Source organism: Cynocephalus volans, chromosome 13, assembly GCF_027409185.1.
Source record: "Cynocephalus volans isolate mCynVol1 chromosome 13, mCynVol1.pri, whole genome shotgun sequence".
Classification (NCBI taxonomy): domain Eukaryota; kingdom Metazoa; phylum Chordata; class Mammalia; order Dermoptera; family Cynocephalidae; genus Cynocephalus; species Cynocephalus volans.
The window spans coordinates 44,177,883-44,198,084 of record NC_084472.1 but is presented as its reverse complement, the minus strand read 5'-3'; the positions used below and the strand labels follow the sequence as shown (position 1 = coordinate 44,198,084).

The following is a 20,202-nucleotide window of genomic DNA, read 5'->3' as shown; positions in this document are numbered from 1 at the left end:
TCAGAGAAAAGGCCCCACTGGCTGATGGGTGGGAGAGTGGGCCAGAGCAGAAGTCACTGCATTTGCATGCACGTGTTTATCTTTAAGAGAGCAAGGGCACCTTCCTGTGCATTTGCAGAGCCACCTCTGTTTTGGAGGTGAGAAATGGGGCTCAGGGAGGGAGGTCCTGAAGCACGTGGGTGCAGAGTCGGCGTGCCCACCAGTGCTCTTCTGAGGGAGCCAGGAAGTGGGCAAGCAGTGCATTCCCCTGTTCCCAGCCCTTCGTAGTTTGCAGGCTCTTGCACACTCTTCTCATTGACTCCCCATGATGCTTACAGCAACCCAGAGAACACATTCCTGAACTGATGACGATGATCTGCATCTGTATTTACATGCTGGGAAACCCAGAGATATCCCTGCATCCCCACCCACATCCTGCTCCTCAACCCCCCACACTCCCTCCCCATCCCCATGGGCTCAGCCTCCAGCATCTCCCTCCTATCTCCCTCTGCCCCCAGGCCTCTGCCAGTTCTCACCTCTCCCTTGCCTGTTACACCAACCTACCTCCTGCCCCATCCCTCCCCTGTGACAACTCGATTCTGACTCTTAGAAGTGCCAGGACCACAGACCTTTACAGACTAAGGTGCTGGAAGGAATAGAATGTGGACGGCACCCCTGGAGCTGTGCCACCCAGCAGCCCTGGAGGAGGAGGCAGGCAGAGGTGACAGCCCAGGCAAGAGCAAGGACCCCCAGGCCACTGAGCTGGTGGGCAAGCCATTGGGTCTCTTTGTCTGAACATCATAGGGAGGCAGACTCCACCACGGCTGGTGTCCTAGTAGGGAGAAGGCAAGTCTCTGGAGAACTTCACAGACATACACGCCTTGGTCACAGGGGACAACCTATGTATGGTCACTCTATGTGATATAACAAGAATCTGGACATTTCCTCAGAGTTTGTTGTAAGGGAATGAGACAGGCATATAATTACTGCATGCTAATTTTTATCAACAGGGGCTGGAGACATAGTCTGGTATTTGGAAATAAAAATCCATCTCCTTCAGGTCTCAGCCCAGAGCAAGAAGAGTGTCAGCTGCAGAGCCTTCCTTTGTTGTCCCTGGTGGATGATAAGGTGGTGGCCCAGGCTGTGCCCAGAGGGGCCAAGTCTCTTTCAACAAAGTTACTGACTGCCACAACTAAACTGGACCACCAAGAACCCAGTGGCTTCACACCTGTCCCCGTGGTGCCCGTGAGCCCTGGGCTGAGAACACCCAGGGTGCCCACTCAATCGCCTGCCCTGCCACGTGGCTCTAGAGCCAAAAAAAACTTCCAGGCTATACAAGTGCCTGGCTATCCCCCTTCTTGTGTTGTAGACACCAACGCTCAAACATTGAAACCAACAGACACACACATGTACACACACGCACCCCCCCACAGACACACCACACATATGCTTACATGTATAAACCACACACACATATATAAACACACATACCACACATACATGTATATATGCACACTGCACACATACATACTACACAATACACATTTATACCACCGCAAATACATCTACACACACCACATACGTACATATACCACACACACACACACACACACACACATGTCACCTGTTCCACAAACCCTTTTAATATGAAGAGAAGTCAGAGAAGCAAGAAAAATGGGAACCTGCAGACAGATCCCAGACAGGCAGGCTGCCACCTGATTTCTGGAACTGTGCTCCAGGAGCCAGAACCCCCTCACACTCCACCTGCCCTCACCTATTGCTCACACCGAGGACCCATGCAGAGAGGTGACTGTCAAGCTCAGGACAGAGACGAAGGGGACCAGGCAACCCCCAGCCTCTCAGGTCCAACCCTCCAGCTCCCTGCTGCCAAGGCCTCAGTTTCCTCTTGGGTACACTGGGGATGGGCAGGTGTGTTGTCTGTGACAGAGTTCTCAGGCCACACAGAGCTGTGGAACGTATTGAATTCCATTCCTCCTTGGGCCACCGTAGTCTTCCTGGACTCAGAGAAAACAAACGAAAGTTCTTTCCACACCCCGCCCCACAAGTCTTTCTTCCCAGTAGGATGCGGCTTGAGACTCCTCCTTCCTGTAGCTGCGCAGCCTTCTCAGCAGCCTGTGCCCACGAGCCCCATAGCACACACAGTTCACAGCACGTAGTTCTGTGCTCACCCCAGCACAGTGGCTGATTCCCTTCCTGATCGTTCTACTGTCAAGCTCTGCAGGTGCTCTAGAAACACTAATCCACTGGCTCTCGAATGTCGGTGGGCATCATGAGGATTGCTCGGGAAGGGGAGTGTTGGTGGTTTCAATTTAGTGCAGCTGGGATGGTCCACAAAATATGCTTTTAGAAACATGGTCCTCATTCCTCTGGATGCTCACAAATGTTTAATGGGGAGAAAAGAGTTCACAAAGGCTCTCCAGTGAAATGTTTGGAACACACTGAGTTAAACATTGTTAAGATGTTAAGATGTGGTAAATTGTTAAGATGTTAAAATTTTATTGCAGAACTTCTCAGTGCCTTTATTGGTCTTTGATGGATGTTGACTCATCAAGTAGGTGGAAATATAGTATGCATATTTCCCAAGGTCTTTTGGCCAGAAATCCACCCCACTCTTCCTTTTTATTCCACAGAGAATTTTTCAGAGCTAGGGGTCATGGAACCCCCTTTGGGAAACACTCATCTAACACTGTTAAATCTCTCCCCAATTAGTCTGTCATCCCCTCAGTGGTAGAAACCCCGGTTTCCCTTTTTTGTTGCATGTCCCTGCCCATTCACCATCCTCCCACCTCCACCTCTACCCCCCCACTTTGGGACCATGATCATTCATTAAATATTTCTTAGCACACACTCAGTGGCCAGGCACTGAGAGCTACCTATCAGAATCTCTTTGGCTTCTTAAAGAACCTTCCCCAGTTTGCAATTCCATGGCTTGCCCTGGTGACCAGCTTTCCTCTGAGCACAACCTTTCCCTGGCCCTGAGGTCACCCAGCCCCTGCCCCACAGGTTGCTAAAATGTCAAGGTTCTGAGAAGCCTCAAAAACAATTGTCCTTTTCAGTGGATTGCTTTTAGCACTTAAATGCTGCTGAATGCTTCACAACAGCCCCTTTTACTGGCAATTAGGGGGGCCCCATGCCGGGGTGAACCATAGTGCTCTCACAACAGATCACAGAAGGATAATAAGCACTTTAAACCCTGTGGAAAAGAAAATGGAAACAGCCTGCCCATGGGCAGGGAGAGGAAAGCTGTCTCTGAGAGGGCCCCCGCACATATCCCCAGCTCAGAGGAGGACAGACTCCTGGAAGGACCAAGGATTAAGAAGTTGATGATAGCAGAGACTGACCCAGGACTGAGTCCAGGCCAGCACCACCCAAGCACCTCATGTCTACTACAACCCTCGGGAGCAGATGGTATTACCATCATCCCCATTTTACTGACAAGGAAACTGAGCCTTGCCCACATTCATGGAACTAGTTCCCAAGATGGGAACACAGACCCAGAGTCTATGCTCTTAACCACCACACCATGCAGTTATAATGAATACATAAATTCTGGCCCCACTGCAGAAATTACCATAAAGCAGGAACATACCTATCCTCTGCAAACATCTGGATTCTTGAGCCTGTCTTTGACATGTGTGGGAAGGCAGAGCTGGAAAGATGTATAAGGATGGGTGGCTCCATGCATGAATGACCATGACAAGGTGAGAGAGTGAGTTACTGCACAGTAGAAAACCATGCAACGCAGGTGCAGTGAAAAAACTGTGTGGTGATTTTTGCTTGTGCATGTGTGCATGTGTGTGTGTAGGGAAATGTAATGACAATTGTGGGCTGTGAGTGTTTAGAAACTGGCAGAAACTGGCTGAATAGGACATGGGACAGCAGGAGGACTCTCCCCATTATTGGGAGAGTTATGGGTGAAGTTCCAACTAGAGAATTCTCAGGTGTACCAGTCTGGATTCCCCAGCATGTCTCCTGCATCAGGTGACACTGAGGCAGGTGGCCAACCCTCAGCCCTGGCCCCCTGCATGGAAACCCCAGGAGCCAGCATGCTGTCAGTCAGTGAGCAGCTGGGCTGCACAGGGCCCAGCTCTGGACACCAGAGAGGAAAAGGAGGTGTAGTCCCTGTTTCTCAAAGGGCTCCCAATCCCAGTCCATTCCCTTGTCAACGCAGAATGTCATCCCACAGATTCCATCATGGAGGTCAAGAGACAAGCCTGGCCCTAATGTGGACTCATTCACATCACAGACACAGGGCTCCTAGGGGAGCTAATTGGGAGGATTGTCCCTTTAACAATGGACAAAAACTCCCTCTTCTACCCTAAGGGTCCCCTCCCTAACTCTCCTGCTTCCAGCTCCAATCTGTCACCCTCCCCCCAAGTGCATTTACACAGTGCTAGGCACTGTGTGGACCACAGAAGCCTGAGGCTGTTGTCCCTGCCCTTGCACAGGGAGGCACTGAAACAGAAAGAATGAGTCAAGGTGGCAAGTGGTCAGCCATCCAAGCTACCGGTTTCAGGAGAGAGAGCAGCATGACTCTGAGCCCCCAGGGAAAACCTTCAGGTGGCCACATGGTGTGGACTGAGAGGGGGGGACACCAGGTTTACACTCTGCTTCGTGGGGCCTCCCGCAAGTCACTTGGGCTCCTTAGACCTGTGCATCCCCATTTGTTCCACAAGCACTTGGACTAGAATCACGAGTCCCAGATAGGGGTGGGGGAGGGCAGGTGGAACATAGGAGAGACACCCTAAGAGTTTCCACATTGTATGAGATGTCTGGGGACCAAAAGACCCCAAAGTCATCTCCTGGGCCAAAGGCTTCCTGGAGGCCAGACCTGAAACTCCTCTCTGTTCCAGACTAAAGCAGCCTTTGAGGATGACTTGGATTTGGTGGATCAGGGAGGAACTGAGGAGACAGGGCAGAGAGGGTGGTAGGACGGCAGGGCCCACGGACAGAGTCCTGTCCTGCCAGCACCATGAGAGAGAGAGAGACAGAGACAGAGACAGAGACAGAGACAGAGAGAGAGAGAGAGAGAGAGAGAGAGAGAGAGAGAGAGAGTGTGTGTGTGTGTGTGTGTTTTCAGCACCAAGGACAGCATCCCACATGCTAGTGGGGAAAGAGGGAGCTGGACCCCCAACATCTTAATCCCCTACAAAAGACAGGCCTTTGAGGCAGAAGAAGGGCAGAGCAGGGCCCTGCAGAGACAGCATTCTGCATGGCCCCCGGGCTGAGTTCAGGAGAGGGAAAGGCCATTCCTTTCACTCTGGGACTTCTGTGCCTGCCTGTCCACCCTGACTCTTCCCCCTGTGCCCCTTTTGCCTTCAAATTAAGATCCAAAGGCCAGGGAGAGGTGGGAGACAATGACTGAAGCCTGTGGCCAAGTACATTCCTCCTAAGCTAACCCTTTCTGCCCACTAGGTTGTAAATGGGCCCCATTATTTGAACCTGTCCTGGACTGGGCCACACGAGAGGCCATCTCTGGCTGGCTTCCTGCCCAGTATCTGCAGAAATAATGGGGCCCACTCAGTTGTCCCCAGCTTTCCACCAGAGCAGGCTTTCAGCAGATGGGAAATCAAGGCTCCACACTCCAGCACACCTGTCCCCCAAAGCTCCCTCATAAGAGGGCCTTCTTTGAGTGCCCCTTTCTCAGGGATTTGTCCCTTCCTGCCAGTACCAGACTCAGAACCACAGAAGGTCAGGGCAGAAAGTGGGGGTGCTGAAAGATCATCTGGCACAGGGGGTGAACTAGAGGTCCTACAGGGATGTTCTAAGAGCCCTGGGGTGGGTGGGCAGGGAGAGAACAGGTGGGGTTTCTCCTCTCACCTCACCAAGCAGTTCTTCCCCTTTTGGGTTTCTGCATGGAATTTCCAGTAAGATTTTGATGAAACAAAAGGTTCTATACTTTTGAAAAATTAAACTTTTTATTTTGAGATGATTGTAGATTCACATGTAGTTGTAAGAAATTATACAGAGAGACCCTCTGTACCCTCCATGGGGAAACTTGTAGAAGCATAGTTCAATATCACTCCCAGAATGTTGACATTGATGCAGTCAAGATAAAGAACATTTGCATCACGAGGCCCCTCCCACTGCCCTTGTAGAGCCACGCCCACTTCCCTCCTGACCCCACCCCTTCCCTAACCCCTGGAAACCATAACCTGGTCCCCATTTCTATAATTTTGTCATTTCAAGAATGTTCTATAAATGGAATCATAGGGTATGCAATTTTGAGGACTGGCTTTTTTATCACCCAGCATAATTTTCTGCAGATGCATCCAGGGTGTGGCACTGTCAACAGTCCGTGCCTTTTTATTGTTGAGGCCATGGTTTGTTTAACTATCACCTGTCAAACAACATCTGGGTTACTTCTAGTTTTTGGCTATTATGAATAAAACTGCTATAAACATTTGGGTACAAGTTTTTGTCTGAACATAAGTTTTCATTTCTCTAGGATAAACACCCAGGAGTGCAATTGCTGGATCATATGGTACTTGCAAGTTTAGTTTTTTTTCAAGAAACTGCCAAACTGTTTTCCCAATGGCTATACCATTTTACACCCCCACCAGCAGTGTACCAGTGATCCAGTTTCTCTGCATTTTCACCAGCATTCGGTGTTGTCACTTCTAAAAATTTTAGCCATTCTGATAAGAGTGTGGTGATATCTCCTTGTGGTTTTAATTTGCATTTCCTTAATGACTAATGTGTGCTTAATTGCCATCTGTATATCCTGTTCAGTAAAAATGTCTCTTCATGTATTTCGTCCATTTTTAATTGGATTTTTTTTAATGATGAGTCTTGAGAGTTCTTTATATATTCTAGATACTAGTCCTTTGTCAGATATGTGTTTAGCAAATATTTTCTCCCTCTGTAACTTGTCTCTTCATCCTCTTAATATGGTCTTTTCCAGAGCAAAAGTTTAATTTTAATGAAGTTCAATTTAGTATCTCAGTGTTGACATCTTTCAGGTCTTTTGAAAATGATATTTTTTTTACTCAATTTGAAATCTTCCCAGTTCTTGGTATGACAACTGATTTTCAACTGAAACCAGGACATTTCCGTATTATGTTGTGAGACAGAATCTTATTTAACTCCTTTGTTTTAACTGGCTTTTTCTGATACCACTCTGGCAAGGGAAGGAGAGGTGGCACAGCCTCACCACCACCAGGAGGTGGCAGAAGTTCAGGGTCCCCCTTCAGCCTCCTTTGAAGGCCCAGGGGATGCTTGCTCTTTCTGCTGGGTGGAGATGGGAGTTCTAGAACTCCTCACAGCCCCCACTGACACTGCGGCTGGCCTCATTTCCACTGGGCAGCAGTGCAAGTCCCGAGTCTATTGGGGCTCTGCTGACACCCTCCAGCAGGCAGGGGAGGGGCTCCTCTATGTTGCCGAGTGGGGTTGCAAGTCCAAGGTCCAATGACACCATGGGTTGGGCAGGGAGGCTTCTTCCCAGCTGACCAGGATGAAAGTCATTTTCCTAGGTAGCCCCCTTCCCTGATACCAACCTGGTGGTGTTGGTGGGAGAATTGGGGTGCATTGTTACAACTGGGTGAGGGTAGAATCTGGGCTCCCATTAGGTCTTGGCTAGGATGGGGGGGGCCTGTGATTTTTCTGTGGCATTAGCTGGAGTACAGCAGTTACTGCACAAATGTGTCTGCCCTGCTAGGTTGCTCTTTCCTGCCTGGACTTTTTTGTCTGTGTCCATTGGCATTTCTGGGTTACCTGCTTCTTCAGCATCAAGTCTGGGATATATGATGCAAAAGGAAAACAAAGTCACCTCTGCACCACTCCTCAGGTCCTGAGGCCCCTAGCTGATCTGCCTTCTTCCCTCCACCGTTCAGGGTCTTCTCATGCTTGTTCATAGTTAGTGTCCAAAGTTTCTAGTTGTACTTAACAGGAAGAACATGGAAAAGAACATCTACTCCTTTTTCTCAGAAGTGGAAGTTTAGGTCCATATTTTTAACAAAACATTTTGAGGACCTTAAGTCTAATTCACCTCCTCATTTTACAGAAGGGAAACTGAGGCTGCACTGAGATGATGTATCTTATCTTGATCAAGTAGTAAGTCAGAGGCACTGCCCAGGCTAGGGCTATGTCTCCTAACTCCCACTGCAATGCTCTTGCCATCACCACCTGGTGCCTTCTCCTGTGCCTGTATGTCTGACCCCCCAGCCAGAACACAACCCCCTGGCAGACATCAGCTCCATGCCTCCTGGTATTCATATGCTGCTCTCAACTGCTGCCTTTTCCCTTGAGAATGTCTTATTTCTTTACGCAGACTCTAGGTTCTGTGCGGGCAGAGACCAGGCCGCATGGCTCATACCATATACAGCGGGCACACAATGAATGGTTGCTGAGCGTTCTGCCTATGAAAGCCAGTCCTCAATATTGTTTGGCAAGAGTTATATCCTGTTCTGGAAGGCACCTCAAGGACAGGACAGATGACATTTTCTGAATAAGAGAGCCAAACACAGTGAACTTCTCCTCTCCTCTGGGGAGCAGTAGAGGTTCACTGTGTTTGGTTCTGAGTGGCATTTTAGAGGAATTATAGCACACACTTATAATGCTCCTGGGCAGGTGACTCAGGATGGGGCAGGACCTGAGAACCACTGTGTCATGTCCCAAGCTTCCTAGCACTGTCGTTAAGTGCCTGTCCTCCCCACTCTAACCTCCATCCAGATGGGGACTGTATCCATCTCCTCCCCATCCTAATTCCCAGTTCCCAGCACAGTGCCTGGCACACAGGCGGTCTTCAGGGATGACTTGCTGATTGGGTGATCGGGTGACAGAACAAATAAATAGACAAAGGAATGGACTAAAGATGACAAAGGAAACTTCTCATGCAGGAAGGAGGATATTTAGCTTAAAAAGACTTGCCATGGTGGGCTGCTGGGAAAGATGAAATTCCACTACAAAAGGAGTAAAATCCAAACCATCAGCTGGAGTTATGAGAAGGTGGCTTCAGACTGAATCAAAGAAAGGACTTTTTATCCACAGAACTGCCTAACAATGTTCTGAGAAATGTCTAGCAACTCAATAGCCATACGAGAGGGGTCCTGCAGGGCAGGGTGGGGGTTGGGTCAGGTGACCTGTGAGCTTCTTGCCATCTGAGAGCCCATGATGTCTTCAGAGTCCACTGGAGAGCTGCTTAGCTCTGGATCTCACATGATGAGGGAGATGAGGGGAGAAAATGTCAACCCCAGCCTCTGGTGAGCTTCTACTAGCGGTGGGGCTCGTGATGATCACTCTGGCCCATCACCAAATAGTTCCAGTTTGCCCCATTGCAGGCACAGAGTAGGACTGTATTTCTTAGTGTGTTTATGGTTGGACGAGGCCATGAGACTGTTCTGGGCAACAAGCCAAGAGTGGTAGAGACGTGCATTGCTCTAGGAAGGAGTGCTGACTTGCCAGTGCACGATCCCCAGAGCCCTTTCCCTCTGTCAGGATGACTCGTTACAATGGCAACTGCTCCATCAAGCTCGGCCCTGGTTGTTTAAAGTGACAGAGATTTGGGGTTCTTTGTTACTGCAGTTTTACCTAGGCTGTCCTAACTGATACAGGGGACAGACATTACCTGTATGGAACACCAGAGAAACATAGAAGATATATAAGGCACACAAACAGAGGTTGGTTGAAGAGCAGCCCCAACGTCTCAGTCCAGCACACAGATCCTTCCACAGTTACCATCCTCATTCCCCACCACTCAGATAACTCCTAACATGAACCATCCACTTCAGCAGTGCTCTCTCTTGTCACCTAACATCCCGATGTTATGCCCAATGTCAAGCCTTTGCCAACATCATGTTTTCTCTTCCATCTTCTTTTCTCTTCTTTTCCATCTAGTCAAACATCTGACCCATTCCTAAAGGCACAGATCAGGTCTCATGTCCTGCAAGACACCTCCCTATCCACAGAGACCAACAGGACTACTCTTTGGAATGGCTGTCATTCCTGTGGCCAGGACAATGTCCCTGTGGAAAACTTAACATGTATGTCTTCAACTTGTTTCATGTTAACTAGCCTCTACTCTATAAACAGGCAGTGGTCCAGAAGGTTCCAGCTCATATGTAACTGCCGAGCTCACAGCAGGTACTCAGTAAATACTGACTAAATAGAGAACAGCACCATGATAATATACAGGATATTTCTTACATTGCCATGGAAGCTGCTTACAAATCTAGGCACTTTTACTAGGAAATCGTTTGCACTAATGTTTTTTTTAAATAGGCACTGAACCAAATCCTATAATTACTGGGGGGCAGCAAGATGACTAGCAGAAAATTCCTTCTACCCTTTTCTGGGGCCAGAGGTAACCAGTATATTGAAGATTCTCCTCCTCTGCCTCCCACCTGTTACCTCCTGGATCAGAGTCAATGCTGGCACTGATATAGCTAGCCTGAAGGTTGGCACAGGTGTCAAACTGATGGGGAATTGAATAGAAATTGGGAAAATTCAGACTACTGCTGCTTTTAGCAGTAATTTGGATCCAGTTGGGCATTTCATGGAGATACAAAATGTAAACAAAGGAATTTCCAGAGATGCTCAAAGAAATCCGTGTAGCCTGACACCTCATTTTGCAGAAGAGATCTCTTGGAATCAGTGTCTCTACTAAGTCCATACCCAGTTCTCCTGGCTTATGAGACAAGGTTCTTTTACTCTCTCCTGATGCTTCAATTTGCTCTGGGCATCATAATGGAACAGAGGAGTGTTCTATACTTATTGTTCCAGGGAACGTGGGACCATGGACCCTCAGCCAAGACTCAGAGTTGTCATTTGTGACACACCCCCCATCTTTCCCAGGGCTTGGCAGAAACCCACTTGATAAGGAGGTGTGCCCAGCAAAGATTTCATCACCTTGCTCAACAGCCAGTACTGCAGGCCAACAAGTCCTTCAGTTGGGAAGTCCTTCACAAGGTCTGATGAGAGGCTCTGCTGCTGCTGCGGTGCACAATTGATTTCCTTTCCTTGGCACTTCTGTGTGGATGCAGAAGAGCTGTTCACTCCTGACCCCACACGACCCTCATATGCCTTCAGCTTCTCTCTTGAATTCCACATGCCATGCCTGTACCTCGAAAAGTTTGTTGCACTCTCATTTCAGGTGCTTTCCTCTCAACCATCTCCATGCATTTCCCTCATTACAATGAAAAGCTGGAAACTACTCCAACATCCTAACCGAATGACTAGGTGATAGTTCTCTTGGAAAGAGGGTGCCAGGATGCCAAACAATCCCAAATACAGCTGAGTCCCAATTGCCGACAGCTGGTTGGGCCTCTTTGGACTATCTGGAGCCCGTTTATTTGTTCTGGACTCTTTGGGCCCCCTTCCTCCTACCTCGTGGGACTCAACCTACCTTAGGTTGCCCTCACTTTGTGCCTCTGAAAGGGTTCAGAGAAAGCAAGGGTTTTTTGATATTAGTGGACATAAACAGACAGAATGAGGATGGAAGCCTGCTGTGGATAAATAAATAATCCCAATGCATGACTAATCCCCAAAAAGTGCCTGCACCTGGGCCCCTGGTCCAGGGCATGTCTGTGACCCCTGCACAGCGCTTTCTGGGCAGAATGCAGAACCTCAGCGTCCTCCAGCCAACTTCTGCTTTCCTGGGCATGTGTGGCCAAGGTGGGGCAGTCAGGGGCAGTGCCAGAGCAGCCAGCCACCCCATCTTGATTTAGCCTGTTTTCCCCTGAAACTAATTCTCCTCCATGGATGAATGTGAGTTAGTAAAATTCCCGCATCATCCCAACAGCCCCAGAAAGTTCATCAAAGTTGGTGTGGCCAGAGGAAAAGGGACCGCTAGGGAATAACTGCATGGACAGGGCCTGCGCCAACTCAGTGCAGTCTCAGGCATCACTTTTGAGTGCCTACTGTGTGCAAGGCTCTAGGCAGGGTGGCTGGGGATGCAGAGCCAGCCCCCGGTCCCATCTGAGGGCTGACCAGCTGGCTGTGGGCACAGGTGGCTGGATGTGGAACAGCTTGACTGCAGCATGACTCAGTGTGAGGAGCATGCCTGGCCGAGAGGGTGCAGGAGGAGGCCAGCTGGGTGTGCTCATAGGGTGGGTGTGCTCATGGAGCGTCCCAAGAGCTCATCCTGTGCTCTTGCCTCTGGAGGCCAGGATGAAGGGAGCCTTGAAGGATGCATGGGTCAGCAGCCTTCCACCAGAGCTGCACCCAGCAAATGCACTCTCTAGCAGTGGCTCCCTGGTGCCCCTCCATCAGAGAGCACCTGTAGGATAGGTGTGGCAGGAGTAGCTGCCACAGGCCAGCTTTGTGGGGCTTTCCAGCTTTGATCCGTCCACAAGAGGGCACCAGGAGGTGGCTGCTTCACAAGGGGAGGTCAGAGGTTCCAGAGGATGAGAAGCAGGGTGGGTGCTCCACTGGCAGGGGCATGGACGTGGGCATGAGCCACCAGGGGCCATGCAGACAAAGGCGGCACCCTAGAAAGGGCAGAGCAGTGAGAAGGAGCCTGTCTGATGCTGTTGAGCTGCCATGCCAGCCCTGAACACCCAGCCAGGCTGGTGGCCAAGAGAGAAATAAACTCCATCTTGTTATCACCCCATTGTTACCTAATTAATTCAGTCCCTGGTGTCTAAACATCAGGCCTTTCTTCACTGAACTGAGAGGCTCCTGAGCTCAGGAGACATTGAAATTCAGGCCAACAGGGACTCCCTCCTCTCTGTACAGAAAGTTGCACAGTGCCCGGGGCCAAACCTTGGCCTTCCACCCAGGAGGCACAGCTCCATCCCATCTCCTGTGCAAGTGTGCCAGGTCTGAACACTGGGCTACCCTGTGGACACTGCCTCTCCTGCTCCTGGCATTACTTTACACCTAGGTCTTGTCCTTCTACCTAAGTGGCAAGGCCCCTGGAGGCAGGGCCATGGCTTCAGGCCCACCCAGGGCTTAGTGCCAAGCCTCTGCAAACACTCCCAGTTGATAAACCTCCATGGAATGCTGCCTGTAAACACCCTGAACTCTCCAGCCTGCAAAGGTTTCCTCGGCTCTAAGCAGCTTCACAGAGCACAGGGGGTGTGACCCACACGAGTGTTAGGCAGACCGGCATTCCCACGCAGGCTTTCCTTTTGTCCCAGCTGGCCCTCCACATGAGGACACTGCAGGCTCTGCATCTAAGGCACCAGGCTGTGGCTGCGGCGTCTCAGTGCTCTGGCCACTCCTGCACTTCTCGGCAGCAGACGTCCCTCCTTTCCTCCCACTGAGATGATGAGATGGACATGACAGGTCAGGGGGTAAGATGGTAATGCCCATGGCCCCATGGCCTGCAGGAAGCCCCTCCCAAGGAGCCCTCGTCTCTGGCACATCAGGCAACTAGGTGGGTTTATATTCAGAGACCCCATCTCCACCTGCCTAGATGAAACTGTATCTCAGTCTACCTGCCAAGAAAGGACCTAACATATACATTTTATAATTCCATCTTTAAATTCAGTTATATTTCATTTTGTTGGGCCCTGCTTAACCCAGGCTGACTATTCAGCTGCTTCCTGAAAGTAGGATAGGTTCAGCTGGTCCTCACAGTGCCCAGGTGCTCAGGGCATGGAAGAGCCCACACCTAACCCCTGCTGGGAGGCAGCCCTCCCCACATGCCCCCAACCCCGCTCCATCAACCTGCGTTGTCTGGCCAATGCCCCACCCACCCTCCTCTAGGTGGGGGAAACAGGCTGAGAAAGGACAGCTCAGGGAAGGGGAGGCAGATGAAGGGTGAGGAGAGGAAGAGCCATCTCAGCCCCTGGGGAGTGACAGGAGAATGGCACCAGAGGGAAAGGGCAGGGAGAGGGGGCCAGAAAAGGTGATAAGGGGAGAGAAAAAGGACCCTACATTGGAAGAGTCCAGAACCAGACATCTGTTGACCAAGTAACAGAGTTCCAGTTGACCAGCCTCTTATGTACTCCATCCAGGAACCTCTAGCCTTCCCTGGAACCCCTCTCTGATGCTTGAGTCCCCACATCCAAGTCCACCTTTGCTGCTGCAGAGTTAAGAGAATCTTCATATAAGAAACCCCAGAATAACTGACAGAAACTGGAGACACTGCTGCTAATGTGCAAGGCCTTAGGCCAAGATCTGGGGCAGGGGATGTTCAGGGAGAATCACATGGGAGGTGGCAGAGACAAAAGACCTCCCCAGAAGGACACCTGCTGTCAGGTAAGGTAAAAGTGCCATGCAGCAGAAGGGGCGGACAAGAGACCTGGGCTCAAGACCCAGCTGGGCCAGGCCATTACACCACTGTGGGCATCAGTTTCCTCATCTGAAAATGGCATGGATCTGTTAGAAGGACCCTCAGAGGCCATCAAGTCTCCTGGTTTTTATATAAGGAAGCTGAGACCAAAGGAAGAAGAACCTGCCACCAAGCCTGTGGCTGTTTAACACTAAACAAGAACAAAAATGAGAACCCAGGTCTCCTGCCTCACCCCCATTCCAGGGCTGTTATGGTGGTCTCCTTCTTAAGAAACAATTAAACACACACACACATAAATTTTGTGACGTGAGAGAACTATCCAGGGCCACTGTTGCCCCACACTGTGGAGTAGCAGAGTCCTGCAGCCTATGAAAGATCCAGAACTGAGGTCACTGAGCATCCTCTCTCAGGACAGAACAGAGGAGGGTGCAAGGGACTGAACAGTGCAAGGAACTGAAGATGGACACTGCAGCAGCTGTGGAATCGGAGCAGCTCACTGCATGAGTCTGCAGAGGCTCTCCTGTCTCTCTGGATAGGAGCAGTCTGAGCTGGGGGCTGGGGACAAATGGTCCTTTTCAGCCTCCAATCCAGGGATGAGGTGTCAGCAAGAACAGCTGGACAACCAGAGGGTATATGGGGGGCCTGGGAGTCACCAAAGAACAGCTGCCTCCTTTCCCTCCTAGTCACACAATGTATAGGAGCCCCTCAGGACCCCACACAAGCAGCAGAGAGAAGCAGTAAGCTTCAGCCTAATCCCAGGACAGTTGGTGGCCAGGGGAGATGGATAGGTCTTTGACAGCGCCCAACACATACTGTCCTTTCAGGCCCTCTGAAGACCTGGAGCAGAAGAACCCCCAGCACCAAAGTCCTGTGCGTCCCATTGTTTGCATGAACGCGTGAATCTCCAGTGCAGTCACTTGACTGCCATATAATGTTCCACCGTCAGGACATGTCACAAAGCATTCCTCCATTCTCCTCTCAGTGGACATTTGCGCTGTTTTCTGATGTTTTTTATTATGTCTAATGCTGCAACTGGAAAGGAAGCTCATGAGTCAGTGTGTTCAGGGAGGGGCAATTCACTGTGGACAGGAAATTAAGGAAGGGCTTTCCAGAGGGGCAGACCACACCCTCCCCTCTCCACCTTCCTGCTCTCCTCACATCCCCGCCTCAGGAGCCATCATGGGCCGGCCCAGGAACCCAAACAAGACACACGACACCCCCCAGGTGGAGCATGGAGCTGGCTCCCTACCTGCTGTGGGGGGGCTCGTCCTCGGGAGAAGGAGCAGCTGCCATCGAGCTGCTCGCTGCAGTCCGCTGTCCACTGTAGGGCAGAAAGGAACGATCAGTGACGGCAACACAGACAGGCTCATCCTCACTCTGCCCCAGCCCCCTGCTCCCCCCGGCATGACCCTGCACTTCTGTGGCAGCACCAGTATAAAATCCTACTGGGTCATTTTCAATGGCAATGGTCCCCCACCCCCAGGCCCAAGTTGGCATCTCCAAACTCCACATCAAGGTGACCCTTTGGTGTACGCTTGGGGACGGCAAACTCATTTCCTTCCACCTAAGTCACCAAAGGGGTGAAGATCTAGCTACATTCCAAAGTCAACCAGACATGGCACTGGTTATTTATGGTTTTGGACAACCATTACCCCATTACCTGGCCTCAGCCACACTAGCCCTCTACCATGTCAACAGGTGTGGCTGGAGCTGGAGATGAGGAACGTCGGTGTAGCGCTTCCTGTATACCCAGCTCCAAAAGATGATGGACCTGGCACTGGGGAAGAGCCCTGGACTGGCCATGAGAAGCCCAGCTTGAGCCCAGCCCCACCACTCACCTCCTGAAAGCTTGGAGGGCTGGTGTGGCCCCAAGTATGGTGTGACAACCATCTGTGTGACAGTCCCCAAAATCTTCCCTATAGAGGTCCCTGGAGCCCACCCTCTCCCACCCAATCAGATTCTGTGGGGTGGGGTCCTGAGGATCAGCATTTTGACAAGCTTCCCAAGTGACGTGCCAGAAGCTCAAGAGACACTGAAAACCATGTGATCTCCCAGGCTTTGTTTTGCCATCTGTAAAATGGGGACAGCCATGCTGGGCGACTCTTTGAGGACATTTGTAGGCTATAAAAACACCGTATAGATATAAAGTAGCAGTAACAGTATAGCTCTTCCTCTGCTGGGTTCTATCTAGCTATACAGTAGTGTTTTTATTATTGTATTCAATGTCTGCTAGCCTCTTGGGCTAATGTTGCTGGACATTGGCCTTAACCTACACTCTGTGTGATACACAAAAAGCAGAGGGAGGCCCAGTCTCTATATGTTTGACACACTGGTCAAAACGGTGAGTGAATGTGGATAGCTCCAGGCCATGGCAGTCCTGGTTTTCTAAAACCTTGGCTGGGTATGCCCTTCTGACAGTGGGTCAAAGGCATGACCTTTGTCCAGGAAAGACATATTATTACAATGCTGATGACAAAGGCTGGGTACAAGTGTACTCCAGAGCAGTGCTGTCCAACAGACATGAAATGAGAGCCACAAACAGAAGCCATAGGTATAATTTTAAATTTCCTAGTAGCCAGATTTTTAAAAAGAAACAGGCAAAATTAAATTAAATAATATATTTTATTTAACCCAATACCTCCAAATTATTGTCACTTCAACAGGTTATATAAAAAATTATTAATGAGATATTTTACATTCTTCTTTCCATGCTAAGTTTTAGAAACCCCCTTAGAGCCTGTCTTGGTTTGAGCAAGCCACATTTCAAGTACTCAAGAGGCACATTTGGCTCTAGCTCCCACACTGGACAGCACAGCTCCAGAGAAATGGCAAAGGCATCGGGCTCCCTCCTTGCCCATCCTTGCTCCATGCTGCAGAGAGGCTGACCCCTGTGGACTGCAATTCCCAGGCTCCTGTGTCAGCTGGCTTCTGGCTGGCTAGTGGGAGACAGGAAGAAGGGAAAATCCAGGGCTTTTCTCCCCTCTCTCTCAGTGCCTCAGGTAGCATTACCAGCAGTGACTGTGTCTCCTCCATGGCTCCAGCCCTCACCAGATAGGTTTCTGTGCATGACCTTGACCCTGGACTCTGGCAACACCATCTCCTTCCTTTGTGCCCTAGGTCAAGAGTGATATCTACCTGCAGTTGCTAATCTCTGGGTTGTTCAGCTTCTCAGCTCTGGGTAACCAATTTCCTCTGTTTGGATAATTGCAGTATCCAATTATCTCCCCTGAGATTTATTACATGCAGGGGAGAAAGGGGGAAAATGAGAAACCCATCAAATACCACTTTAACCAAATGATCAAGGTTAATATCACCAGTAACAAAACATATCAAGACTCCCAGTAAGATGTGCTGAGAAGGGCACATCACTTCTGAGATATTCTTGCCAAAATGCACATCCTCAATGCAATCATGAGAAAACATCAGACAACCTAAATTAATGAGCTTTCTGCAAAATCAGTGACTAGTGCTCTTCAAAAGTGTCAAGGTTGTAAAAGAAAAGACCAAGAAAGTATCACAGATTGGAGGAGGAGACATGACAATTAAATGCAAATTTGGATCTTGGAACAGAAAAAGGACATTAGTGGAAAAACTGGTGAAATCTGAATAAAGTCTCTAGTTAAGAGCATTGTACCCCTGTTAATTTCTTGGTTCGATCATTGTACTATGGTTATATAAGATGCTCGTATTAGGGGAAGCTGAGTAACAGGTATATGGGAACACTGTGTACTATTTTTGCACGTTGCCTATAAGTTCAAAATAATTTCAAAACAAAAAGTAATATATAATGTTTACATATACATATATACATACAAGTATATGCACACATATATGTATACACACTTTTGGAATAATATATATATACACACACATATATCTGTATGTACATACAGTGTTTAAACTACTGTAAAAACTATCTCTTTGCTTTATATACTAGAGTGGTATCTCCTTTCCTGGTTGGAGCCTGGCTGGCAGGTTGAGGACAGCCAAGGCATACTGTGACTAGTGGCTGGGGAAGAGACTGTGCATGCACGCACCCCTCGTCCCACCTTAGGATGGCCTCTCAGAAAGAAAATGTCTTCTCCCCATCCAGGCATCCCAAACACTTCAACCCCAGCTGCACAGTACTGACATGACATTCCACAGAACAGTGACTTGTGGGTGGGCTCAGCTCCTCCCGGGGTCAGCATGGTCCCTGGGGGGTGGGGGGTGGGGAACTCCTGACAAGCATGTGTAGAGGAGGCCGAGGCTTCATGCACATGTGCAAACTTGGCCCCCCCGGTAGGCTTCTGAGAGCAGTTTCAAGCTCCAAGGAGCCTGCTCTGCTTTGTCAAAGGTCCCCTTTAACTTTATATCCCCCAAACTAAAGCCATTTCCTCAATGCCTTCTGTGAGGGACCCACAACACAGTGCATCCCCTCCCAGGAGAGGTAAGACGTGTCAAGTGGAAGGATTGCAAGGAGAGGTGCACATGGTGTGGCTGCGGGAGGAAGCGTGTGCCCTCGGCAGGGGCCATGAGGAGAGGAAAACAGGCAACCGGGCAGCCAGTGAGGACAAATTTCTTTAGATCTCTAGATTACACTATCCACAGAAAACACATTCCAAGTTGATTAAAATGCGAAATTCAAATTCTAAGCTACATCAAAATGACATCAAAACTTAAAAGTTCTATGTAACAAAAGAAACTATGAACAAATAAAGACAAGTGAGAGGCTACTTGCATCATGTATAAGAAAAATTAATCCCCAGAACATAACGATTTCACTGCAAGCCAGGTGCTGCTCTAAGCCTGTTACACTCATTCACATTTACTCCTCATCGACATCTCGGCAGGCTTATGTTCCCCACTTGGCAAATACAGAGACCAAGGCACAGTGTGCTTAAGTCACTTACCCAGGGTCACACAGCCAAAAAGTGGCAGAATGAGCCAAGGGCATAAATAGGCATTAATTCAAACAGCCAGGAAAAATGACTGATACTAAATGCAACATATGATCTTGGGTTAGACCAAGATCACAGCCAGAATTTTTTTTTTTTTTTGGCTATCAAGAATATTATTGGGAAAACTGGTGAAATGTAAGGTGTGTAGCTTAAATAATAGTATTGTATCAATGCTTATTTCCTGTACTGTGATTATGTTAAGAGAATGTCTGTGTTCTTAGGAAGCACACACTAAAATATTGAGGGATAAAGGGGTATCATGCCTGCAACTTACTCCCAAATGGTTCAGAAAAAAGTTTCACAGATACTGTCTGTCCATAAATCACATATATATCATTAAAACATATCTCGAGAGAGAGAGCACGTGGGTACATATGTGTTAAAATGTTAACAAATTGGAGACTCTGAGTGAAGGATATGCAGGAATTCCTTGTACTATTCTTATAATTTTGTGTATATTTAAAATTATTTCAAAAATGATAAATTATTTAAAAGGTCATTTTACCCAGGGCTTCTTAACCAAGGGGGCATCAGAACCACCCGGGGGTATTTTGAGAGTCCACACGCCAGGCCTCTCCCAAAAGCGTCTGAATGAACGGACATGTGGTGAGATGCGGATTCCATGTGTTTAAAACCTGCCCCACTTCAGAAGGCAGCGGGGGCTCTCGCCCATGTCCTCATTTCCCCGAAGGCGGACTTGAGGCTGAGGGGGCATGTGGCTTCCTCGTGCCTCACAGAGCCCAGCCAGAATCCCGCCAGCCCTCTTCCTTTGTCCAGGGCACATGGGCTTACCGATTAGGAGAAAAGGAACAAGAAGGCGTGGCAGGACCTAAGACAGGCTGGTAGCACTTCTGTGATCCACAGTGATGCTCTAGAAAAGACTTGGGGTAACAGGGAGAGGATGCTACCCATGGATGAGATTCAGGAGATGGAGAAAGGCTTTTGCTTCTATCTTTTAAAAACAAACAAACAGCTTTCCTGTGGTATGGGCGGCTTAGCATAGGGATTAGGAGCTTGAGTTCTTAAAGCAGAGAATCCTGAGTTCGTTTCCCAGCTCTGCCACTTACCCTATGGTAAGCACTTACC

General features: G+C 49.2%; 1 protein-coding gene across 5 annotated transcripts in view; it reads right to left on the bottom strand.

The window, feature by feature from the left end:
- The window catches only part of CTIF (cap binding complex dependent translation initiation factor), a 309,605-nt gene that overhangs the window by 209,871 nt on the left and 79,532 nt on the right, over window positions 1-20,202 (bottom strand). For all 5 annotated transcript variants that reach the window (XM_063077260.1, XM_063077263.1, XM_063077262.1 and 2 more), the window contains one exon: window positions 15,426-15,497. In XM_063077260.1, coding sequence (XP_062933330.1) covers window positions 15,426-15,497 — 72 coding nt within the window. The remainder of the gene's footprint in view (window positions 1-15,425; window positions 15,498-20,202) is intronic.